This window comes from Penicillium longicatenatum (assembly GCF_028827895.1).
Source record: "Penicillium longicatenatum strain IBT 33135 chromosome Unknown contig_1_segment0_segment0, whole genome shotgun sequence".
NCBI lineage: Eukaryota > Fungi > Ascomycota > Eurotiomycetes > Eurotiales > Aspergillaceae > Penicillium > Penicillium longicatenatum.
In genome coordinates this window covers 4,152,079-4,176,724 of record NW_026643119.1, presented here as the reverse complement: position 1 = coordinate 4,176,724, position 24,646 = coordinate 4,152,079, and the positions used below count along the sequence as shown (strand labels likewise).

The 24,646-nt window shown below is 49.3% G+C and overlaps 10 protein-coding genes across 10 annotated transcripts; 4 read left to right on the top strand and 6 right to left on the bottom strand.

Moving 5' to 3' along the window:
* Nucleotides 1-63: 63 nt before the first annotated feature.
* Nucleotides 64-4,168, top strand: sskB (uncharacterized protein; the record flags this gene model as incomplete). Its single annotated transcript, XM_057112755.1, has 2 exons — nt 64-1,829; nt 1,879-4,168. 2 exons carry the CDS (start codon nt 64-66, stop codon nt 4,166-4,168), a joined length of 4,056 nt encoding a protein of 1,351 aa, XP_056977492.1.
* Nucleotides 4,169-5,113: 945 nt separating this feature from the next.
* On the bottom strand, nt 5,114-6,178 carry N7484_002334 (GID4/VID24 family protein; the record flags this gene model as incomplete). Its single annotated transcript, XM_057112754.1, has 3 exons — nt 5,114-5,180; nt 5,246-5,754; nt 5,822-6,178. 3 exons carry the CDS (start codon nt 6,176-6,178, stop codon nt 5,114-5,116), a joined length of 933 nt encoding a protein of 310 aa, XP_056977491.1.
* Nucleotides 6,179-6,604: 426 nt separating this feature from the next.
* N7484_002333 (mago nashi family protein) lies at nt 6,605-7,527 on the bottom strand (the record flags this gene model as incomplete). Its single annotated transcript, XM_057112753.1, has 7 exons — nt 6,605-6,619; nt 6,670-6,795; nt 6,852-6,939; nt 6,990-7,053; nt 7,108-7,203; nt 7,253-7,290; nt 7,352-7,527. 7 exons carry the CDS (start codon nt 7,525-7,527, stop codon nt 6,605-6,607), a joined length of 603 nt encoding a protein of 200 aa, XP_056977490.1.
* A 221-nt stretch (nt 7,528-7,748) lies between these two features.
* Nucleotides 7,749-10,844, top strand: N7484_002332 (coatomer subunit beta; the record flags this gene model as incomplete). The annotated part of the gene is made up of 5 exons (XM_057112752.1): nt 7,749-8,053; nt 8,105-8,525; nt 8,584-8,973; nt 9,024-10,635; nt 10,702-10,844. The coding sequence occupies 5 exons, from the start codon at nt 7,749-7,751 to the stop codon at nt 10,842-10,844; spliced, it is 2,871 nt and encodes a 956-aa protein (XP_056977489.1).
* Nucleotides 10,845-11,463: 619 nt separating this feature from the next.
* Nucleotides 11,464-11,716, bottom strand: N7484_002331 (uncharacterized protein; the record flags this gene model as incomplete). The annotated part of the gene is made up of 2 exons (XM_057112751.1): nt 11,464-11,567; nt 11,623-11,716. The coding sequence occupies 2 exons, from the start codon at nt 11,714-11,716 to the stop codon at nt 11,464-11,466; spliced, it is 198 nt and encodes a 65-aa protein (XP_056977488.1).
* A 608-nt stretch (nt 11,717-12,324) lies between these two features.
* Nucleotides 12,325-13,982, top strand: N7484_002330 (uncharacterized protein; the record flags this gene model as incomplete). The annotated part of the gene is made up of 3 exons (XM_057112750.1): nt 12,325-12,433; nt 12,512-12,562; nt 12,658-13,982. The coding sequence occupies 3 exons, from the start codon at nt 12,325-12,327 to the stop codon at nt 13,980-13,982; spliced, it is 1,485 nt and encodes a 494-aa protein (XP_056977487.1).
* Nucleotides 13,983-14,283: 301 nt separating this feature from the next.
* On the bottom strand, nt 14,284-15,358 carry N7484_002329 (ribosomal RNA processing 1 family protein; the record flags this gene model as incomplete). The annotated part of the gene is made up of 3 exons (XM_057112749.1): nt 14,284-15,056; nt 15,131-15,238; nt 15,310-15,358. The coding sequence occupies 3 exons, from the start codon at nt 15,356-15,358 to the stop codon at nt 14,284-14,286; spliced, it is 930 nt and encodes a 309-aa protein (XP_056977486.1).
* A 603-nt stretch (nt 15,359-15,961) lies between these two features.
* N7484_002328 (uncharacterized protein) lies at nt 15,962-20,848 on the top strand (the record flags this gene model as incomplete). The annotated part of the gene is made up of 8 exons (XM_057112748.1): nt 15,962-16,832; nt 16,880-16,931; nt 16,985-17,001; nt 17,054-17,621; nt 17,683-18,016; nt 18,067-19,497; nt 19,550-20,576; nt 20,625-20,848. The coding sequence occupies 8 exons, from the start codon at nt 15,962-15,964 to the stop codon at nt 20,846-20,848; spliced, it is 4,524 nt and encodes a 1,507-aa protein (XP_056977485.1).
* An 84-nt stretch (nt 20,849-20,932) lies between these two features.
* N7484_002327 (uncharacterized protein) lies at nt 20,933-21,889 on the bottom strand (the record flags this gene model as incomplete). The annotated part of the gene is made up of 1 exon (XM_057112747.1): nt 20,933-21,889. One exon carries the CDS (start codon nt 21,887-21,889, stop codon nt 20,933-20,935), a length of 957 nt encoding a protein of 318 aa, XP_056977484.1.
* A 1,263-nt stretch (nt 21,890-23,152) lies between these two features.
* On the bottom strand, nt 23,153-24,135 carry N7484_002326 (uncharacterized protein; the record flags this gene model as incomplete). Its single annotated transcript, XM_057112746.1, has 2 exons — nt 23,153-23,475; nt 23,529-24,135. 2 exons carry the CDS (start codon nt 24,133-24,135, stop codon nt 23,153-23,155), a joined length of 930 nt encoding a protein of 309 aa, XP_056977483.1.
* Between the last annotated feature and the right edge of the window lie 511 nt (nt 24,136-24,646).

The following is a 24,646-nucleotide window of genomic DNA, read 5'->3' as shown; positions in this document are numbered from 1 at the left end:
CACCTTTCAAGCTTCATCCCCATCGCAAGACCATTCTTGCATCACACGGTCCCTACCTCCACCATGGAGCACCCCGACATTGCCAGTCAGGACTCGGATGGCTCGGGCTCCTCGGATGAGTTCCCCTCTCAATACCCTTTGAGAGCTAACTCAGGCTTTGTGGAAGGCTTTGATCCGCTAGTCCAGACGCCTGCCACCACCATCGCCTCGTCTCCTCCATCAGCCCATTCCCCTAGTTTGACCTCATGGTCTAGCACACCGAAAACTCGTCCGCGTGGGGCTAGTGTTGGAGCATCTGCTGCACTCGAGAAACCCGATGGCATGGCGTTGTCTAACGATCTGCGACCGCAGCGTCCATCCGCCCCCGCGAGGACCCCCTCCAACACCTATGCTCCTCAACGACGACCACCACAGTACATCAGCCTACAGCAAAATGACCGGTCGCGCTCGTCATCGGCAAAAAGAGGTACCCGACGTGATCCGAACGCTCAATATCGCGCCCAAGAAAAGGCCTATGTACAGCGTATTCGCGCCAATCCGCAGGCCTGGTACCATCACTTCAACGACGCACAGGCCAACAACATGATGCTTGGAGATGCAGACCTGGAGGACCCCTCCCCTTCATCTGAGGCACCTTTTGAAGATGATCCCTACGATCCTGATACTCAACTTTTTCTTCCCCACGATAATATGCCCACGACGGAAGAATTACGCAACCCAAAGAACCAAGAGCGCCTCGAATGGCATTCCATGCTAGCATCCGTCTTGAAAGGCGATGTGGTCAAGCAAGAGAAACAGCGATTACTGGGATCCACAGAATCGAACCGATCGGCCGCTTTAAGCCAGGCTCTTTGGATCGGTGTTAGAGCGCGGACGTGTGGACGGAGCGTCGCTCTCCAGCAAAAGCTCATCGAAGATGCCCGCCGACAGCTAGGCCCCATCATCGAGGACATCATCAACTTTCAGATCAAAGGTGAAACCGAAATCGGCAAGGCACCGAGGCAGCAAGTGGAAGATGTTGTGGAGCAAATTGAACGCTGCGAGGAGTTATATTCTACTCGCAAAGAGATGGAAGTCGCCAACACCCGCACAGCCTCAGAAGAGTTCTCCTCGAGCCGCGACGCGATCTTTGCCTGGCACAACATCACCGCTCTTATCAATACAGAACTAGCCGTATTGCAAAGTTGGGTCGGCAACGAGGCCCTCGACTTCAGCCAGCCCAGAACCAAGTTTCACGGTAACGATTTGTCGGATGAAACTTCTTTCCTGGATCGTATAATGAAGGAGGATGGTCTGAAGACTCTCCAGGGTGATCACAGCATGCTTCAAGGCCTCGGCGAGGTTATTCAAAAGGCCAAAAGCACACTCATCGAGAATGCGGAGGCTTTCGCGACACGACATCTACCGCCTTATATTGAAGAGCTTCTCACATTAATAAACTTCCCCTCGCGGTTGATCCAGGAAATTATTCGCGTTCGTCTGTCATACGCGAAGACCATGAAAGACCCAGCTCAACAGTCACCAATTTTGGTGGACCAAATGATCTCGCAGTTTCAGATCTTGATGAGAGTAGCCGTTGATATTAAGCAACGCTATCTTGCCATCTCAATGCCTCAGCCTGGTTGGGACTTACCACCTTGCGTGGACGAAAACTTTGACTCCGTGGTTCTCGATGCTATGAAGTATTACTTCCGCCTGCTGAACTGGAAACTCAACGCGAACAAGAACACGTTTAAAGAAGCCGAAATTCTGGAACAGGAGTGGGAGTACTCTTACGATATCGGTCGACAGCTTGTAAGCGGTGACGTCGAGGTGGCTGAGCAATTTAGGTTTGTACTATGATTTTCGGTGCAGGAAAATTTGCTAATAGAACGATAGTGCCTTGACTGCCAAATCGCTTCAACGACTTATGATTCACTTTGAGCGGGAGCTCGTACCGCGGCATAATGAAACTGTCGCCGACATGGACAAGCGCTACAAGAGCATCCTGGATTCTACGCGTATTCGCCAACGAAAGCTCTACCGATTCTCCAGATTTCTGTGCCAATTGTTTGAAAATGCCACTGAATATAACATCTCTGCTGATATCGCATACGAGTTCTTCGAAGCGTTGCTTATTTCTGACCACTTCCTGGTTACCTCACCTAACTCAGTCGGCCAGAAAGGTGTCTACTTGATTGCGCATCATTCTTTGTGGAATCGACCGGCCGACATTCAAGGCATCCTGGCGACATCCTTCCGAGAGGATGACCTTACCAAAGACATCCCTGAGATCCCATATGTACTTGCTATTCGCCCAGAAAAACCACTTGCCTGGGCTGGAAAAGAGATGCAGATTGATATCTTGGAGCAACCCACTGATGTCCGTCTCGGTAAGCTTCGGCTTGTTGTTGAGGGCTTGCAAGAGCGACTGCAGAATGCAAGAATGGAGTTGACGCATCTCACCGGCATCCAATTGGACATGGCGATTGAGCAACGCGCAAACCTCGGACGTGTCAACGTGGAACTGAACAAGATCAAAAAGATCTCCTTCAAGCTATCTATGGCCATTATGGACAGCGTGGCGGTGATTAAAAATCAGCTGCGGGAGAAGGGGTGGGAGAATAATGACCTGGTTCAGGCGTGTTACGCCTTTGCAACTGAGTTTGGAAAGCGTTCTTCCAATTATGTTGATGCTAACAGACGCGCTATGAACAGTGCTCGGTTGGTGGAGCTATCTCTCGATTGGGTTTCGTTCATCTGCGATGACTGTGATGCTGCAGACCGGAAAACCTTCAAATGGGCAGTTGCTGCACTTGAATTTGCAATGGCTATCACGTCCAGTCGCCATCTTCTCTCTTTGGACGAGGAACAATTTGCCCAACTTAGGTTGAAGGTGGCAGGCTGTATGTCTCTTCTCATCTCTCACTTCGACATTATGGGCGCCCGATCATCCCTCGCGGCCCAGGCAGAAAAACAGAGGATGGAGGAGCGTGCTGGTGCTCGAAAGACTGGTACTGGCCGCATTCTGAGCGATCAAGAAGCAGCCAAGCATATCCGCGAACAATGGTATGCCCGTTTGACCGAAATCGAAGACCGGAGAGTCGAGGAAAGTGCCAAGCGCCAGGCCTTGGGAAGAGTTCTGGAAGGGTCCAATGAGGCGGACCGGTCTCTTACCGTGCTATCATCATCCGCCACACATGTCTCTCTTCGTTGGCAACAAGGCCAATTTATTGGTGGCGGTACTTTCGGGTCCGTCTATGTTGCGATCAATCTGGACAGCAATTATTTGATGGCTGTCAAGGAAATTCGCTTGCAGGATCCCCAGCTGATCCCCAAGATCGCGCAACAAATTCGCGATGAGATGGGTGTGCTTGAAGTGTTGGATCACCCTAATATCGTCTCTTATCACGGTATCGAAGTGCACCGTGACAAGGTGTACATCTTCATGGAGTACTGCTCGGGTGGTTCCCTTGCCAGCTTGCTAGAGCATGGTCGGGTTGAAGATGAAACAGTGATCATGGTTTATGCCCTCCAACTTTTGGAAGGTCTAGCCTATTTGCATCAGGCCGGCATTGTTCATCGGGACATCAAGCCAGAGAATATCCTGCTGGACCACAATGGTATTATTAAATACGTGGATTTTGGTGCCGCAAAGATCATTGCTCGATCAGGCCGCACAGTTGCTCCAGCCGACGGTCCAAACGGTAACAAGGACGCTGCCGGGAAGGATCCTTCGATCACGACCCAACGCAAGAACCAAAAGACCACCACCGGTACTCCCATGTATATGTCGCCGGAGGTGATCCGCGGTGACTCCGCAAACCGCCAAAGCGCCGTGGACATCTGGTCTTTGGGTTGTGTTATCCTTGAGATGGCCACTGGCCGCCGACCATGGTCTACCCTCGACAACGAGTGGGCAATTATGTACAACATCGCCCAAGGCAACCAGCCCGCCCTCCCAAGCCGTGATCAACTCAGCGATTTGGGTCTCGATTTCCTGCGACGCTGCTTCGAATGCGATCCTAATCGCCGAATTACGGCCGCCGAGCTCCTCCAGCATGAATGGATCGTCTCCATTCGCCAACAGGTGGTCCTCGAGCCTTCCACCCCCAGCAGTGACGCTGGAGGCAGCTACACTAGCTCCGGCTCCAACAGTCGGCAGAATTCGGCATATGGTGGATTCTAATCACTTTTGTTTCTCAATTCGCCAATACTTGCATTCCCATTATTCCTTTACATCTGGCCGGGGGATTTCCGATCATCGTGTTGAACAGTTCACCCCTAGAACATCCTCGATCTCGACTTGACTCATACACCCTCAGACGACATCGCATGTGATACCCCCATGTCTTATTGTTTTCTCATGACTCTTCTTATCTCCTCATCCATCTCTCTCAACTGCTTCAATTACGTTTGTTTCGGCTTACTCATATGATGTCGAATCTATTTCTCATTCTGATTTTTTAGTTGGTGTTGGCATCGGTTTTGGTTTGTGCATGAGACTAGGTGTACGAACACGGACGACATATTAGGATTTTGTCACAGCGTGCATATATGCAATTTGAATTTCATCTCTATACCTCGGAATTTACGTAAACTTACATCACATTACTTATAAATATATATACTGTGGACCCAGATGATTGCTCGGATGGACTGGAGAGAAAGCTCTCGGTATTGAAAATTGAGTTTTGTCAAACGATTGCAACGTAAGAGCTGCACAAGAAATACATATTCCAAACGATAAGACCGGAAAAAATTGCGAGATGTTAAAAAAGTATAGAAGGAAGAGACAGTCCTGGAAAGAAAAACCTAGTTCGCCGAGTGGATGAGAAGGAGAAAACGCCATTCATAGTCGTGAGGCATGAGATTGAGATACAATTTGGCAGTGACGAGTGCTGGACGGTTGACCGACGGGGTATAGGTGTCAATATCGTCGAGCGTCGAATCGGATGGTGGTTGGTAAAGTATGGATCTCAGAGGAGATGGAGGGGTGGAGAGGAACGAAGAGATGCAAAGCTGCTCGTAGGAGGCAAGTCATATGATACCAGAAGGAAGCGCTGCTGAGCCGTGGTGGGTCAAAAGAATAGATAGAAGGGGCAGAGCGTAGCCAAAGCCAGTAGTCAAGCGCCTAACGGAACTCGATTGCTGGTGAGCATCCATGATCCTCGACATGCTTGAGCTCAAGTTGTTGAAACCTGGATGACAAGTTAGAAATAAGCTTCGCAATATATAAAGGCAGTTGAAACTAAATTGGACATACCTTTCGCTCTTCGCATGGAAGTAGACACCGCTTACGCTTCCCTCAATCTGATTGAAGCAAATATAATAGAACCCCTCGAAACTGGCACCGGAGATCGTTCGAACCCGGTGATCAGGGACAAGGAAATACTCCTTCCACCTCATAAAAACATGCTCGCGCTGTGCAAAGTTGCGGTATGTGAAATCGGTCCGCTTCGCCTGTTTGGCAAGCGGTTTCCAGGCCGGAAACCGGGACCAGTGGTGTATGTCTGTCTTTTCGTTCGCACCCCATTCCTCATTACGAGTCTGAAATGTGTGCTTGGTGCCAATAATTTCGCCTTCAAAGAATGTGGTCAGGGTTGGATGATCCTCGGTGAGGCCTTGAATGCGCAGGTAGCCGCACAGGTAGGATTCGGCCATGTCCACGTGCTTGATCTCCACGTCAACGTTATACACCTGGCGGTCGGACTGCTGTGTGCCGACGAATCTACTCCCAGAACGAAGAAAGGACGAGGAATGATTCGGTAAAAGCTGCGGGTAAATATTGCTGTTAACCAATTGGGCTCAAGGAATAACTCCTGGGGAGTCGGAAACATACCCGAACGTTGGAGAATTCATAACGCAGCAGCGACGAGTTGGGTGGTGTAACAGGGGATTGGCTACGAGAGCACGACTCCATCGGCGAGGTAGATCTGGGTGGTCTAGTATCTTCATCCGCTGTCTTCCTCTCCACTCTCAGCGGGTCGGTCGCCAAGAGAGCCGTGCCATCGTCGGACCGACTCTGCACGGACGGTGCAGTGGCACTGGTAGGTGAAAGCACATCTTCCAGGGCATCTTGCGTGTCTAGTTCCACCGACTCATCTTCCCAGGCCGGAATTCGATCGACTTCCGGGGGGCAGCTGCGGGTGGAGATCACCTCGGCGATCGAAGTTGGGTGGTCACTCGGGGTTGGCATTGGGGTTGTGGTGATCAAGAACGGGGGGTAGACATCGGATCATAGGCGCTTAAATCAATCAAAAAAAAAACAAAGTTGAGTGGATTAGGAAGGAAAAAGGAAAGGTAAGAATGGTGATCTTTAAAGGCTCTTACCCGGGGGCGGACCATCGCAGATGGGGTCATGCGAGCGCATAGCGCGGGGGAGGCGTTTTATGGCCTGAGGCATCAAATTTACGTCAGGTACACAAACCAACATGAAGGTTAACTTCTATAGCTCTATTCTACTATATATCCTGTAAAGAGTAAATTTGAATGTCAGTTTACATTATTTTGGTGCAATCCATAAGGCTATCGGGTGGAACCCTGGGAAATCCTTATTAACGCCGGTATCATAAATCAAGAAAGAGACCCGATATTCCCACTGTTCTCCACCAACAATGCTAGCTTAGATGGGCTTAATCTATAAAATGAGTCAGTATGGTTCAAAATTAGCCAAACAACAACACATACCTTGAAGTGGAGCGAAATAAGCGAAAAGATCAGCGCCTTCAGGTCCTGGACAAGGTAGTAGAATACCCGCAGTCCTTCAGGGTCGGCCGACTCCGTCACATCAACCAATGAGCCAATCTTCGCGGTCTATCATATATGTCAGAGACGGAATCTGCTTGCAAAGACATGGAGGTCACTCTTACCTCAAATGAGATGTGTTCACTGCCCAGCCGAATCTCCAACTCCTGGCGTCCATCCTTGTTCTTCTGTGGCCACTTGGAGTCGTCCTCCCTAGGTAGGGTCAGCAGTGTAGGAGTAATTTGCTCGTGTTAGCAACTTACTTCATGATCTCGCTTTCCTTGATGATGCGCCGGATCTCCTGAATCATCGCAGAGCTCACGCACACTGTATTCCACTCGTTAGATTATCGGCATTCGTCCGGGTTGGTCCCGCACTTACTCTCTTTGCGGATGAGGGAGTCATTGCGGTAGTTGGAGTTATTTGCGTATCGGACAGCGGCGCTGCTGCCATCGGCAAGGGTACGGAAATCGAATTCTAAAATGAAGTTAGCACATTGATCCCAAGCTGCGGAGAGAGAACCCACCTAGAAACTCATGCCCGAACCGCCCAGAGTGACCTGAGCTGCGGAGCTGTCAGCAACGCATAGGGTAACTGTAACCTGGGCCCATATTTGATCTCTTACTAGTAACGCAGGTAAAAAGTCTCGTTTGTCGACATTTTGCTGGCAGCGCTGTCGACTGAAGAAGGTTTAGCAGTATAATTAAGAGCAGTCAAAGGCGGAAGAACGTGGTCGGGCTTAGTCATCCACACAGACGGGGCAAAAGGGACAGGTTGATGCTTCCCCCCCCCATCGCGCATCTCAATGATTTGATGATTTCCAGGTTGGCGACGGGTGTTGGATTTACTCTAATTGCGCGTCTCTGACATTGGCCTGATCTTCTTTCTCTGGGAGTCTCTCCTTATTGTATGTTTTCTCGCACCTATGCAGTAAACTCCTAGGTGTCCATACCAAAACATTCCCCCCGAACTGACAACTTGCCAGCTCTCCTTCCTCCCGTCGCCCCAATCCGCTGCCCACGATGGCGTCCTACCTTGAAAATGCCTACAGTCTGGTCCACATGGACAACACAGCCGATCAGCCCACCTTGCAGGAGCTGCGACTGCAGTTGGAAAAGGGCAATGATGAGACCAAGTTGGAGACCATGCGGACAATCATCACGATTCTGCTCAACGGAAACCCCATGCCCGATATTCTGATGCACATCATTCGTTTTGTCATGCCTTCTAAGAGCAAGCAATTGAAGAAGCTGCTATATTTCTACTATGAGATCTGCCCCAAGCACGACTCCTCTGGCAAGCTGAAGCAGGAGATGATTTTGGTTTGGTAAGGAGGCTCTCCGCTAGCTTGTTCCCCATGAATTAACACCTTCCGCAGCAATGGCATCCGTAACGACTTGCAACACCCCAACGAATATATTCGAGGAAACACTCTCCGCTTCCTGTGCAAACTCCGCGAACCTGAACTCATCGAGCCCCTCCTGTCCTCGGCCCGCTCATGCCTGGAACACCGCCATGCATACGTACGAAAGAACGCTGCCTGGGCAGTCGCCTCGATTTTCCAACACTCCGAGCCCCTCATCCCCGATGCCCCCGAACTCCTCCAGACCTTCCTTGAATCGGAGACCGATAGCACCTGCAAGCGTAATGCGTTTGCGGCCCTTGTCTCTATCAGCCACCAGAAAGCGCTTGAGTACCTCGGCACGACTTTCGATACCATTCCTAACACCGATGAGCTGCTTCAGCTGGCGGAGCTGGAGTTCCTGCGCAAGGATGCGGTCCAGAACCCTCAGAACAAGGTGGGTTTTGAACCAACGGACCAATTCAAGAACAGTTCAAATACTAACGAACGCCTAGTCGCGGTATCTCAAACTCATGCTTGAGCTCCTCGATGCTCCAACAAGCACTGTCGTCTACGAGGCTGCTACCTCTCTTACCGCCCTGACTAGCAACCCCGTCGCCGTGAAGGCCTCTGCCGCCAAGTTGATTGAGCTCGCTATCCGGGAGGCCGATAACAACGTCAAGCTTATTGTGCTAGATCGCGTGGATCAGCTGCGTATCCGCAATGAGGGTGTGCTGGAGGATTTGACTATGGAGATCCTGCGCGTGCTCTCCAGCCCCGATATTGATGTCCGGAGAAAGGCCCTGGGCATTGCATTGGAGATGGTTTCGAGCAAGAATGTTGAAGAGATCGTGATGCTGCTTAAGAAGGAGCTCGCTAAGACCGTGGATGAGCAATATGAACAGGTATGTTTTGATGGTCGAATCAATTCCGGCACGATTCTAACAATACGCAGAACAGCGAATACCGCCAACTCCTCGTTCAATCAATACACACTTGTGCCATCAAGTTTTCTGAGATCGCCGCTAGCGTGGTTGACCTGCTTATGGACTTCATTGCTGACTTTAACAACAACTCCGCCGTGGATGTCATCTCATTTGTTAAGGAGGTCGTTGAGAAGTTCCCTGACTTGCGTGGGGCTATCGTTGATCGCCTGGTGTCGACTTTGAGTGAAGTTCGGGCTGGTAAGGTCTACCGTGGTGTTCTTTGGGTCGTTGGAGAGTACTCCTTGGAAGAGAAGGATATCCGTGGGGCCTGGAAGAAGATTCGTGCCAGTCTTGGTGAGATCCCGATCTTAGCTTCCGAGCAGCGCCTGCTCGATGAGGTTCCTGAGGACACTGCGCTTCTGCAACAAGAGCAGACCAACGGCCATGCTAAGACTGCTCCCACTGGCTCTCGCAAGGTGTTGGCTGATGGCACATACGCTACCGAAAGTGCTCTTACCAGCCAGTCTGCTGCCGCTGCTCGCCTCGAGGCCGTTAAAGCTGCACAGAAGCCACCGCTGCGTCAACTCATTTTGGATGGTGACTACTACCTGTCAACTGTCCTTTCGTCCACACTTACCAAGCTTGTCATGCGCCACTCTGAGGTCTCGCAGGACAGCGCTCGCACAAATGCCCTCCGTGCCGAGGCTATGTTGATTATGATTTCCATTCTGCGCGTTGGCCAATCTCATTTCGTCAAAGCCCCGATTGATGAGGACTCTGTTGACCGTGTGATGACTTGTGTCCGCTCGCTGGCTGAATTCTCCGAGAAGAAGGACCTCGAGGCTACCTTCCTGGAGGATACCCGCAAGGCATTCCGCGCCATGGTCCAAGTGGAGGACAAGAAGCGGGCCGCGAAGGAGGCCGTCGAGAAGGCTAAGACTGCCGTTCAGGTCGACGATTCTATTCCCATCCGACAATTCACGAAAAAGAACACCGTCGAGGGAGCTGAGGAGATTGAGATGGATCTCGTCAAGGCCACTGGTGGTGACTCCGTTGTTGAGAACGTTGCCTCCAAGTTGAGCCGTGTGGTGCAGCTGACTGGTTTCTCTGACTCAGTCTATGCTGAGGCCTACGTGACTGTCCACCAATTCGATATTGTTCTGGATGTCCTGCTAGTTAATCAGACTAGCGAGACTCTGCAGAACCTGTCTGTGGAGTTTGCCACTCTGGGCGATCTCAAGGTGGTCGAGCGACCATCCACACACAACCTGGGTCCTCGGGACTTCTTGAACGTTCAGGCTACAGTGAAGGTGTCTTCCACTGACACTGGTGTGATCTTTGGTAACATCATCTACGACGGTGCCAGCTCCACCGAGACCCATGTGGTCATTCTCAACGACATTCATGCCGACATTATGGACTACATCCAGCCCGCTCACTGCACCGAAACCCAATTCCGCACCATGTGGACCGAATTTGAGTGGGAGAACAAGGTTAACATTAACTCCAAGGCCAAGACCTTGCGGGAATTCCTGAAGCAACTTATGGAGAGCACCAACATGGCCTGCCTGACCCCCGATGCTTCTCTGAAGGGCGATTGTCGATTCTTGTCTGCCAACCTCTACGCCAGGAGCGTATTCGGTACGTTCTCTCCTCTTCCCTTTATCACTTCTTCCCTTTATCATAAACAATGACTAACTGTATTAGGCGAGGATGCTTTGGCGAACCTGAGCATTGAAAAGGAAGCTGACGATGGACCGATCACTGGCTTTGTTCGGATCAGAAGTCGCTCGCAGGGCCTGGCCCTAAGCCTGGGTTCCTTGAAGGGCCTCAAGGCCGCGGCGGCATGAGTAGATTTTTGATATTCGTTTTTTTCATTGTTTCCAGCGGGTTGCAGTATATGTCTCCTATTTTAACTTGTTTCCTTTTTCCTTTTTCCTTTTTCCTTTTTCCTTTTTCCTTTTTCCTTTTTCCTTTTTCCTTTTTCCTTTTTCCTTTTTCCTTTTTCCTTTTTCCTTTTTCCTTTTTCCTTTTTATTTTTGAATTCCTTTCTCCCTTCGAGACAAATGTGGGGTCCATATCAGGGAGTCGAAAAATAGATAATGATTGGCTGTGCATATAACCTGAGTATTAGTATCAGTAGCCAGGTAGTCCGGAGGTTCTGGTCGTGTTTCCCGGTTCTCATAAATTCGAGAAGATATTGATACGATTGGAACAAGAATACGCGGCAAGCTGATCAAAGCAAGATATATAGATGCAATTCCTCTAATTCACGCAGAATTAGGAAGTTCTGCCAGCAGTCCTTCCTAGTAATCTCATGGATCTAGACCTCAACGGTACAAGGATAAAGACAGGAATGCCAAGTCGCTAGAAACTCTATCAAAGACATAGGAAAAACATAAGGAACCACTGGGCGAGTACAGATTATCAAACTTGATGTCTATTCTCGCCCATCACACACTTCGACCTCTAGTAGCGAGGAATGCAAACACCGGCGTTCCACTCAGTGGCGCCAACGCACTGCCAGCCATCGCAGCAAGAGGGACCATTGCTGTGGCAGGCATTCTTGTAGTCTATAACATAGTCAGCTCACTGGACGCCTAGTTATCGTTGTAGAGATAATCTCACGGCCAACGCAGGTGCGCTTCTCAAGGGCATCCGCGGAAGGAGTAGCAGTGGCGACGGCGGCCAGGGTTGCAATGATGACGGTGATGAACTGCATTGTGATGGTTGATTTGGTTGATCGGGAGATCGATTGATTGATTGATTGAGCTGATTGAGAGTTGATTGAGTTGATGATGTTCTATTATCGAGGAAATCTCCTGTGCTATTTATCCCATAGCCAAGCCATTGTTGAAGGCTCCATGATGGCCGGCTTTGGTAATCTGTATAGATTCAATCTACTCGGTCAACAATGTTTCCTATACACATTCGGAGTATACTTCGCTTCCAAGCATCTTGGCTCTATATCCCACCATTTGCAGTAGGCGGTAAATCCCCGCTTTGCCCTATTCAGGAAATACTCGGAGTAGTAGGTGAGCCCACACCAGTTGCCCAATGGGTGTAGCCCCCAGTAATCTAGGAAAACGACAAAGGGGCCGTTTTAATTAAAAGACGTAGGTAACACCGGGTCTATTCTTAGTATGTAAGCGACATTTGGGGGCACTTTACCGCCTACTCAGCTCAGACCTCTACTTCAAACAAAGAAGCTCTTGGCCCCCAGGAACCGGAACGACGCGGGATGTTGATCTGCGACTCCCCATATCTTCAGCTCGGTCACCTACTTCTCCTTGCGCGCTGATTATTTTTCTATATTCCCATATTCTCAGAATGTCCTCCGACTCATCTCCAGAACAGCCGCAGCTGGACCATGACTCTACTCTCCGCGTCGATAAATCTGTCTCTTTGACCATTGGCAGCGATTCGCTCCTGATCATCGGTAAGACTTCCCGTGTATCTCCAGGTCTAGCGCGTGGAAACTTTGAAAAAAGAGTTCTCTCAATATTAACTTGACTAGATGACCGTCCTCGCAGATCGGCCCGTGGCTGCTGTGGATTGCGCAAGTCAGGTAAGTTAAGCTAGGACCCTTGACTGGCGATCGGCGTCAATCGCGCCCTGTCGCGCGCACATCCCGCAATAAAACTAATCTCATCTGTTCCTTAGAACAAACAAAATTGCCTCATGCGATTTCCCTGTATAACATCTTGGATGTTCAGGCCGAGCCCTCAAACCTTACCATCACATACGCCGAGTCGTCTTCCAAGGAGGATGTCGCCGTGAAGACTCTCCACTATTCCGTCAGCGATAAAGAAAGCCCAACGGTCGAGGGATGGGCGAATAAGCTACTCAATCTTTCTTATGGAAACGTGCCGCGTACAAGGCGGCTAAAGGTCCTGATCAATCCATTCGGTGGACAAGGAAAAGCCGCGGCTCTATACCAGAAACAAGCCGCCCCCATCTTCGCTGCTGCCGGATGCAAACTGGATGTGCAGACCACCGAACATCAAGGTCACGCGAGTGAAATCGCGGAACAGCTTGATGTCAACGCGTATGACGCGATCGTCTGTTGCTCGGGTGATGGTCTCCCTTACGAAGTGTTCAACGGACTGGGCAAGCGATCCAACGCCCGTGAGGCCCTGGCCAAGCTACCCGTTGCACTGCTACCTTGTGGATCTGGAAATGCGATGACTTGGAGCTGCTTTGGCACAGGAAGTGTCTCGGTCGCCGCGCTGGCTGTGGTGAAGGGTCTGCGGACGCCGCTGGATCTGATGTCCGTCTCGCAGAAGGGTAGTCGCACGCTTTCGTTCCTTTCCTCATCTTTCGGAATCGTTGCTGAGTCTGACCTGGGCACGGACAATATCCGGTGGATGGGTGCTCAGCGATTCACATACGGATACCTTGCTCGCGTGATGTCTAACCGAGTTTGGCCTTGTGATCTGGCGATCAAGGTCGATATCGATGATAAGGAAGCGATCAAGCAGCACTATGCGGATTACACTAGTCGCGAACAAGATCCTTTGGCTGATCTTCACCGCATCGAGGCTGCGGAGAAGTCACCTGCTTTGCCCGAGTTGAAGTATGGCTCTGTGTCTGATGAGCTTCCTCAGGACTGGCAGGTCGTTCCGGGCGAAAAGATGGGCAACTTCTATGCTGGTAACATGGCGATTGTGACCAAGGACGCCAATTTTTTCCCTGCATCTCTGCCGAACGATGGTTTTATGGATATTATCACGGTTGACGGTACGATTAGTCGTCTTACCTCACTTGGGATGATTTCCGAGGTCGCCACCGGTGCCTTCTTCCATCGACCTGAGGTAACGCTTCGCAAGGCGACCGCGTTCCGCTTGGTGCCCCATCAGAAGGAAGGTTATATCAGTATCGATGGCGAGTCGATCCCCTTCGAAGCCTTCCAGGTTGAGATTCATCCCGGCTTGGGCACTGTTCTTTCCAAGTCTGGGAACCGATATGAGATCGATGGACCCATGTGATGTTTTATGAAAAGTCTGTATATCCTTACACTGTCAGTCAGGTCTTGCCATTTGTTCATGATACCCTCTCGCAGACTTGACACTGTGATCGTTTTGGACTCTAGCTGTGCGCGAGATTCTGGAACGGGTTGTATAGCTCTCGTATACCAGTATATATACCTATTAATATATTGACCTTTGTTGTCGACTACTCGAATATAGATATCATGATAATCAACTTTTAGGTGTATTCATAGTCTCGCTAGGAAATGCTGTACATTAAAAAATCCCAAATGACATAGGTCTAGCATGCACATGCCATTTAATCATCAAATCCACCCCATTCTCCATCACTGTCTACCTCCTCATCAGGGTTCTCCCGAACCCGCAATCCCCACTCAATCAACCGATCATCATCCAGAGCCTCAGCAACTCTTGTCCGCACAGGCCTATAGGCACTCTCAGAGCGCAGCTTCTCCAGCGGCCGCAAAATCAGTTCCATGGGGATATCACCCTTAATCTTGCGCTGGCCTTCCTCTCCTTCAAACTCAAGAACCTTCTCCAACTCATCAATCCAAATATCACTAACATGATACCGCAGTCCATCCGGCCCATGCGGCATGGGAACAAAGTCTGCCTCGATATCCTCTTCAGGCTGATCAGCATCGTAGTTCAATGGACACAGAGGTCCCTCCTCAATGATATCAATGTAAGCGGCGAGATCGGCCCATTTTCCATCCAATTCGCCGTCCTTATCTTCGGCTTCCGCGGCCTCGGTCTCGGCCTCAGCTTTCTTCTGCTTCTTTCCGTTACCCTTCTTACCGGCGTCTTCGCGCTTGCGCTTCTTGCCATCGGCTTTTGTGCTCTTGGCACCCTTCACGAAGACCTCGAATGCCACGCCGACGTAGCAACGGATCAGGAAAAGGTACTTATCCAGACGCAGACGGTCGATGGAGTGGTAGTCTCGGCCGATGGTAATCCAGAATGCGCGCAGGAAGCGGTGAAGGGTAGCATGAGGGAGGGAGGGGACGATGTGGTAGGAGATAGCGCGAGCGAGAGCTTGTTGGGTGAGAGGTCGGTCAGAGTGGAAGAAGCCTGTAATGAATGCATGAGTAAATGATGGTTCCCTATAGATATAGCCTCAGACGAATTTCCTGTGGGAGACATACAGAAAAATAGACCTTTCCAGAGCTTGAGGAGATCAACAAGGCTCAGATCGGTCTTTGAGCTCAAGAATAATGTGAGTGATTCAACGGCTTTGTCGCGGACTTTCTTGTCTGCAGAGATAATTAGTTTTGGGCGCTTTTATTTTCAGGATAGCGCGCTTGGTCGCTTGTAAATTCCTTACCGCTTGAGGCGAGATCCCTTACGAAGGGAGTCTTTTGTATTTCCACCATGGCGTTGTCAATTGCGGATCGGTTCGATGAAGCTGCGGGTTTGCGATAAAAAATAATTTTTGATACCGGCGATTGGGTTTGCATGGTTTGCATTGCAGCTGCATTGTCAATTTTGATTGGCTGATGCCTCAGGTGTCAGATATCCTTGTCCAGCTCGAAGATTGGATTTCTGCTTTATCTATCATACATTCTTACGTGACAAGCTTGAGTCTATGAATTATGCGTTTTCAATCTTTTCAATTTACTTGACTCTGCTTTGTTGAAGTAAGAATGCAAAATGACCAAGTCATCAACGGCCTCCCCACAGTCCGATCTAGTGTAGCGTCTAGACTCCGCTATCTTGACATCATGACTTCTAGTCTCGTCGAATAGAATCACAGCAGCCCTGGTTCCTTTCTCAAGACGCTATGGCTCAGGACGAATGATATCCATAATATAGACCCTAGTTTCATCCAATTGTAACATTGTCATATGTTTGTGGTACTCTGTCCACAACGACCTTCCCTGCTACCGTCTTTGCCTACTGTACAACTCTTACGTAGCTTAGCCCAAGCTGCTCATATATTTCTCCCAGTCATTTACCCCCCTCTTGCAGGCCTCACAATGGCTGAACAAAACACAGAGAATGAGATCTCCGAAGCGAGCTTACCTCATCAGCAACGCATGTCTTTGGGCAGCTCGGAAGCACTAGCTGAAGATGACCGAACCATCTTCGCGCACATGAGCGCCGGAGAGCGTGAGGAGCTTGGTCGCATCGCCTCCAACTTTCCCCGCCATCGACCCGTCGGCTCCGATCTGAGTGGAATGACCGATGTTGAACGCAAGGATACACTGGAAGGCGTGGAGCTGGGCGATCCTGTCCTCGATCCGGCAAGCGACCAATTCGATCATTACAAATGGGCCCGTATGATGTTGAAATTGATGGACAGGGAAGGTGTCCCTTTACGCAAGTCGACTGGCGTGGTGTTTGAGAACCTCAACATCTCTGGATCAGGATCCGCGCTTCAATACCAGAATAACGTGGGTTCGGTTCCTTTGGCCCCGTTTCGTCCCCAAGAATATCTTTCCTGCGTAAAGAAAGTACCACAGAAGCAGATTCTCCGGAACTTTGATGGTGTGCTTAAAAGTGGTGAGCTGCTTATTGTCCTCGGACGTCCTGGGAGTGGCTGCTCGACATTTCTAAAGTCAATCACTGGAGAACTTCATGGACTGAAGGTTGGAAAAGGTTCCGATGTCCAGTTCAACGGAATTTCCATGGAGAGAATGTACAAGGAGTTTAAGGGTGAAGTTTTGTACAACCAGGAGGTTGACAAGCATTTTCCCCATCTTACTGTTGGGCAAACGCTTGAGTTCGCTGCCGCAGCGCGGACTCCGGAAAACCGGCTTTGTGGTATATCTCGGACAGAGTATGCCAGAAAGATCACGCAAGTTGCCATGACTGTGCTTGGTTTGAGCCATACATACAATACGAAAGGTATGCGGTATTCCTACAAAGATAAACGGTTACTCATATCTGGATAGTTGGTGATGACTATATCCGAGGTGTTTCAGGTGGTGAAAGAAAGCGAGTCAGGTATCTATTCTCCTCGAGCTGTTCATAAATTCTTGCAACTAATGAGAATATAGTATCGCTGAGATGGCTTGTATGACGTTTACCTATTGCACAAATTGATTATAACTACTGACCATTTACAGTGTCCGGAGCTCCAGTCGGGGCATGGGACAACAGCACCCGAGGTCTAGACTCTGCAAGTGCCCTGGAGTTTGTAAAAGCCCTACGAGTCTCTGCCAACCTCACTGGTAGCTGTCACTCCGTTGCAATTTACCAGGCGTCCCAAGCTATCTATGACGTCTTCAACAAGGTGATTGTCTTGTATGAAGGACGACAGATTTTCTTTGGGCGCTGCAGCGAAGCCCGGGAGTACTTTATCGAGATGGGCTGGGATTGCCCACCTCGCCAGACGACTGGAGACTTCCTCACTTCGATTACTAACCCATCGGAAAGAAAGGTCCGAGAAGGGATACAGAACGTTCCTCGGACGCCAGATGATTTCGAGAAGTACTGGAAGAACAGTCATCATTACACGGCGCTTCAGAAAGAAATATCCCAGTATCGTGAGAACTATCCGCTTGGAGGAGAGGCTGAAAAGGATTTTGATAAGACAAAGAGGCAACGACAGGCCAAGCACGCGCGTCCAAAGAGTCCTTATATCATCACTATTCCGATGCAGGTTCGCCTTTGCGTAAAACGAGCTTATCAACGGTATGCACTTCCTTTAAATGCGCATTTTTACGTTTTTTGCTATGCTAACACTCTAATGCAGTATTTGGAACGACAAACCATCTACATTGACGACTGTCATTGGCCGGATCTTCATGTCACTAATCATCGGTTCAATCTATTTCGGGACGCCTAATGCGTCTGCAGGATTCCAGAGCAAAGGTGCAGCGCTGTTTTTTTCTGTACTGTTGAACGCTCTTATCAGCATTACGGAGATTAATTCACTTTACGACCAACGACCTATTATTGAGAAACAAGCCTCCTATGCCTTCGTCCATCCATTTGCCGAAGCGCTAGGAAGCATTGTCGCCGACATACCTGTCAAACTTGTGTCGGCAGTGATATTCAACGTCATCTTCTACTTCTTGGCCAGTCTGGTAAGATAAACTTTGTTTTGATTGTGTGGGCAAACACTGACAAATTGCAGCGATATGAGCCCTCTCAATTCTTCATATTCTTCCTCTTTACCTTCCTCAGCACCCTCACCATGTCAGGGGTTTTCAGAACACTGGCAGCATCTACCAAGACCCTCGCACAGGCCATGTCGATGGCAGGTGTGATCGTGCTTGCAATCGTCATCTACACAGGATTCGTAATCACAGCACCGGAGATGTCCAAAATCCCATGGTTCAGTTGGATACGCTGGATCAATCCAATCTTCTACACGTTCGAAGCATTGATTGCCAACGAATTCCACGGCCGTCGATTTGAATGCTCTTCATTTGTACCCGCATATCCGAATCTATCAGGTGACTCCTTCATTTGCTCTGTCAGAGGTGCTGTTGCAGGAGAAAGGACCGTATCTGGAGATTCCTACATCCAAACCCAATACTCTTACTCGTACGCACACGAATGGAGGAATCTAGGAATTCTTATCGGGTTCTGGATTTTCTTTATGTCTCTTTATCTTATCGCATCAGAGCTGAATTCTTCCACATCTTCTACGGCCGAGTATCTTGTCTTCCGGAGGGGTCATGTTCCCGCTCATCTGCGGCATCTGGAAAGAGGGGGTGAAAGTGCCGCGGAAGTGACACCCGTCTCTAAGGAATCCAAAAAGCACAAAGAGGACGAGACGTCTGTCATTCCTTCTCAGCACGACATCTTTACCTGGCGGAATGTTTGCTACGATATCCCAGTCAAGGGCGGCCAACGGCGTCTTCTGGATAATGTATCTGGATGGGTCAAACCCGGAACTCTCACAGCCTTGATGGGTGTTTCTGGAGCTGGAAAGACAACTTTACTGGACGTTCTTGCAAAGCGTGTCTCGATGGGTGTCGTGACTGGTGACATGCTCGTGAACGGCAAACCACTTGATAACAGTTTCCAGCGGAAGACGGGCTATGTCCAGCAGCAGGATCTACATCTTCCTACAACCACTGTCCGGGAAGCTTTACGGTTCAGTGCAATGCTACGTCAGCCTAGTACTGTGTCTAAGAAAGAGAAGTATGAATATGTCGAGGATGTGATAGATATGCTCGGCATGGAAGACTTTTCGGATGCCGTTGTTGGCTCTCCGGGCGAAGGGTTGAATGTGGAACAAAGAAAGCTGTTGACCATCGGCGTCGAATTAGCTGCCAAACCTGCGCTTCTTATCTTCCTTGATGAACCAACTAGTGGCTTGGATTCGCAGAGCTCATGGGCTATCTGCTCCTTTTTGAGGAAGCTGGCCGAGCATGGTCAAGCTGTTCTCAGTACCATTCACCAACCGAGTGCATTGCTCTTCCAGGAATTTGACCGTCTCCTATTCCTTGCCAAGGGAGGTAGAACGGTTTATTTTGGGGATATTGGTGATCAGTCACGAACTCTTTTAGATTATTTTGAAAGTAACGGAGCTCGGGTTTGTGGTGGTAATGAGAATGTGAGTTTAATAGATCCCTTGTCAAGTCAAATTGGTCTAATAAAACCATTAGCCTGCAGAGTACATGCTCGAAATCATCGGCGCTGGAGCCTCCGGAAAGGCCACAAAAGATTGGGGAGACGTGTGGAACGAAAGCCAGGAAGCAAAGAATGTTCAATCCGAGCTGAATCGAATCCATGAAGAGCGAGCTTCGGCAAGCAGTAGCGACGGAGAATCTCACCAAGGAGAGTATGCTATGCCTTTTGACAAGCAGCTCCTCTATGTGACTCACCGCTCCTTCCAATCGTTCTGGCGCGAGCCATCCTACGTTTGGGCGAAGATCCTATTAGCAACGTTATCGTCCTTGTTCATCGGATTCACCTTCTTCAAGCCAGATAGCTCTCTACAGGGCTTCCAAGATGTGATCTTCTCAGCTTTCATGCTATGCTCCATCTTCTCCACTCTTGTCCAGTCCATCATGCCCAAATTTGTGGTCCAGCGATCTCTCTATGAAGTACGCGAGCGACCCTCCAAAGCCTACTCATGGGCAGCATTCCTCATTGCAAATGTTGTTATTGAGATACCGTATCAAGTGATTGCCGCAATTATCGCTTGGGCTTGCTACTACTTCCCAGTCTATGGAGCGGATCAAGCGGCCAACCGCCAAGGGTTGATGCTTTTGTTCGTGGTCCAATTTTACTTGTTTACTTCCACCTTTGCCGCGCTGGTTATCGCGGCCTTACCGGATGCTGAAACGGGTGGTACTATCGCGACACTGATGTTCATCATGACACTTACCTTCAATGGTGTCCTACAACCTCCTAGTGCTTTGCCCGGATTCTGGATCTTCATGTACCGTGTCTCTCCATTGACGTACTTGATTTCCGGAGTGACGGCCAACGGTTTACACGGCCGGAGTATCCGCTGTTCGACGGCTGAGTTGAGCGTTTTCAATCCCCCGAGTGGAATGACCTGTGGTGAATACTTGGATCCCTATGTCAGTGCTGCTGGGGGCCAGCTTTACAATCCTACTGCTTCGAGCGGTTGCCAGTACTGCCAACTATCTAATGCTGATCAGTACTTGGCTGCAAGTAACATTTGTAAGCTCTCTTCAACCTTATTAATGCCCACTTGCTAACTCAATATAGACTACAGTGAAAGGTGGCGCAACTTTGGCATTGGATGGGCTTACATAGGATTCAACATATGCGGTACTGTGCTAATGTACTACATGTTCCGTGTCAAGCACTACAACCCCACGTCTCTGATCCGTGGTATCCGCCAGGGAGGCTCGTTCCTCTGTCGTGTATTCAAGCGGCGGTCTGGGGAGACACCAAAAGGAAAGGAGGCAAACAATGGGCGCTTGGTTTAATTTGGTAACTTCATCCTCACATGTACTTGCGATGCACATTCTCATCCAAAATGTTACTATTCGTGGAATATACTGTTTATTGATTTATATCTTTCCGGGTCCGTTGACTTGATCTGCAGCTTGCTGAAGATAGGGATGCCACCGTTCATCAAGCACGCTTGAAATGGCAGCAATAAGTCTCGCCGGCCTCCCACCAAAGTACCAGCACGTCTCCATCCGCTTCATAATAACACAGTAATATGCAAGTAAAAGCAAGGCACCAGGCTGCCTCTCAAAGATAAGGCGATAGAAATCATCTTTGAGACGCACACACCATAACCCCAGAATATTCCACGTACTGACATCGATATTCGTCGTTTCACGATCCACATACGCAAATGCACCAGCCAGCGCACTCGCTGCGTCCCGGTAAACCGATACAACAGATTCAGACCAAGACCCATCAGGCGGGACAAAAGACATAAACTGTTCCAAGTAGGGAAGTTTGCTATCGCCAACATCCGGCTCAGTCTCCCATGCATCACCTAAAATGCCCACGGGGCCACTCTCAATACGGTCCCAGACCTCGTCCAGCAAATTACATCCACACCGAACAAAATGTAGCCACTGAGGTAGGATTAACTGATTTTCCTGAACACCTGTACCCGTGTCGCAGAGGAGAAGAAGCGGATTTTGCCCGTTATCCAGTTCCGTCGCGAAGGAGAACACGACTAGGAGGTATGCGAATACCATTATCGCATCACAATTATTTGTTGTTGGATTCTCAATTGCTCGACTGTAGAGAGGTAGTGCGGTGTCTTGACGAGCGTATGCACGTATTATGTAGGTCTCCCGCTGTGCTGGGTAGATATGAGCCATGTGTAATGCCGTGCAGGCCAGAATGCCGTGCAAGAGGAATTGGTGATTATATGCAAGATCTGCCACGACATTGACCCAGATGCCCTCCGTCTGGGCATCTTTGGAGAAAGTTTGCCAGGAAGAATAAAAGTAGTGCTCCAGTGCTAAGGAGTCGATCGGGTCCAGTCCGTGCATGTCCTGCATTTTGCGGATGTAAGATGATGCAGGCGGTTTTTGCGGATAGCGATCGGGCCAGCTTTCTCTGTTACTGGTAAAATATCGGAGCATGTTCCCTCGAAAGAATGTTTGCAAAGGTGCTGGAGACCAGTCTTGGCTTGGATTTCCTTTGCAGCCATGCTTCGAGGGCCAATGAGTTTCCATTCGTTTTGTCGAGGCGCATAGATAGTCACAGCCTGGTGCTTCGCATTTCCATCCTTGTTCGAGAGATAAGTATGGTATAGGGAAATCTTGATCCGATGGATCTGTCACTTCTTCTGGCTTTTTCAATCTGAAGCTACTCGTGTATAGAGTGTACGGGCGTCGTTCTTCATTGTGGAGATGGTGGATATCTTTCAGGTGCCGGTTTACTCCTCCCGGTTTGATTGCATGACGGCAGCTTGTACATACGATGACCTCATATGCGGGAATGTATTTGAGCAGCTGTGGAGGTGAAAGGAGGGCTCTGTTGTGGATATTTCGGGCCTGCGGGGCTAAGCCCCGGCTCTCTATGCCGGGCATGATTCGAAGCTCAGATCAGACGCTGTTTATTTTGGCAGTCTTAGTTATTCACAAGGAAGTCCATAAATTCACGGAGAAAGAGACGAAGGGGAGGATGTCAAGGGATTAAGTCTAAGGATGTGGGGAATCTAAGAGGGGGACATTTGCCAACCAATCAGATCCGCCATATTCAACGGTGCCGTTCTACGCTAGCGCGGTCTAGGTATAGCGGCCTCGGTCATGGCGATAAGCTTACCGAATTCCTTAGGATGAATTAGGTTCCCCGGCAGCCGTACAGTATATGTATATCAGGATTATAGATTAGACTAGGTAGATAGCACCCTGCACCTCAACATCTGGAGAAGGCAGGAAGATCAAGGGACATGCAGTAAACTTAGGACCAATGATTTGGAGCATCTACGGGACTAGGGACAATAAGCAACGTTTCGAATCCAAATATTGGTGGAGACGGATCCGATACTCGAAAATATTCAGCGAAGCAGATTTTCCATTCAAGGAGGAGGAGCAAAGATGATTGCCCTGATGCAGTGTCCACAGACGACAGAGCAGCCCCCATAGTATCTAGCTCTAGATGCATTCCAAATAACTGCTTTTCCATCCACATTTTCAACTGTCCCCTTCGAATAAACCGCTACCAAGACTCTGCCTTCGGTCAACAAGAATGCAAATTAACCCCATCCTCTCTCCCTGATAACCCGGCCTAGGCGCATGGACCATGGGCTTCAACCACTAGGAACGTTGGTGTAGGAACAATCCTCCAACAGAGCCGTTCAATTCCACAAATGGGAGCAAGGATGTACAGTGTGCGCAATATGCTTTTGCGTGGAATGTCAAGATCATCTCCACGAGAGACGTATAATTCAAATTCTTGAAAGGAACGTCATGATCCATTGCGAGAAAAATCGTGCACTGCAGCATTGTGGAGAAAGATCCACAAAAAGACGGACGCAAAACGTCACAGCCTCCATGGCCCAGCTGAAAGGTCTCGTGTGTGTTATGAAGGCTAATGAGCAGGTATTCGATGGCCTCCTGTCTACCTCTGTTCATCAATTCTGTAATCTCATTAGCATGATATCAAACAGCCTTAGAATTATTCTGTCCTTACCGATGATGCTTCTGGGAAGTGGAATGGTCCAGTTGTTAAACTCGTGTTTACTGCATGACATGGCTACCGAGGTTGATTGGTTGTACTGGGCAGGGAGTTTGAAAGCCCAGGAAATCCACACCCACAGCATTAAATCCTGAGAATACGTCGTAGGAATATCCTCCAGATTCGTGATCCACTTACTGATTATGCTGGAAAGGGCTTTCTTGCATCTATAATGTTTCATTATTTGAGCAACTTTGGCGACCATCTCGAGGGTCAGATTTTCCGGTATGTCCTGGTGCTGGTCATGGATCCCACGAAGCACAATCAAGAGCGCGTCCAGATCCCAGCCATATTCATCAATATGGGTCAAGCCGTTCAGCTCATAAATTTGGCTTTTGTCCCCGGCGCCAAGGAAAAGGCTTCTGAAAAATGGCGATGCACGCTTCAAATGTTTCGCAGAGACTTGAATGTAGAAAATCTCTTCAACCGGCTCATCGGTGGTTTCCTCGGGTACATCTCCATCAATAGTTCCCATGGGGGTTGAGTACTCGGACTCGTCTTGGGGAGAAAGCACCAACATCACGTCCCCTCCTGGGTCGATGATATGGGTCGGCCGATTCATGAATGTCAACAAACCGAATAAAAGAAAAGATTTGGTAATATGCAATATTGGGGTAGCGTTTCTCGATGGGGGAGATACGCAAAAGGAAGAGAAAGGTTGTGGAAGAAAAGCCTTTGAGGGAAGGGGGATATATTAGCTCGCGAGTCACACTCATAGAGCGCAACGAGCAGGTACCACGTTTGGGTGCATAAAAGTTTCATCTATTTGCTCGTAACCTTCTATTTTTGGAATTCAATGCACTGTTCAGGAACCAGAAGCTAAGATAGCGTGAATTCTAACATAGCCAGACAAAGCCAGCTAGGTTAATAAACGTATACATGATAGCGCCTGTCGGCGGGCCGACCCGCCCTGTTCACCTAATTTTATCCTTTCATCTTGCTGGTCTCATTCTAGCTAGCGCAACATCTATAACAATCATCGACCGGAAATTCAATGTTCTCACTCTTTCGGAGAAAAAAACTGGTCCATTCAAGTGATCACGAATTTCAAAAGCTATAGATATCCCGTAAGC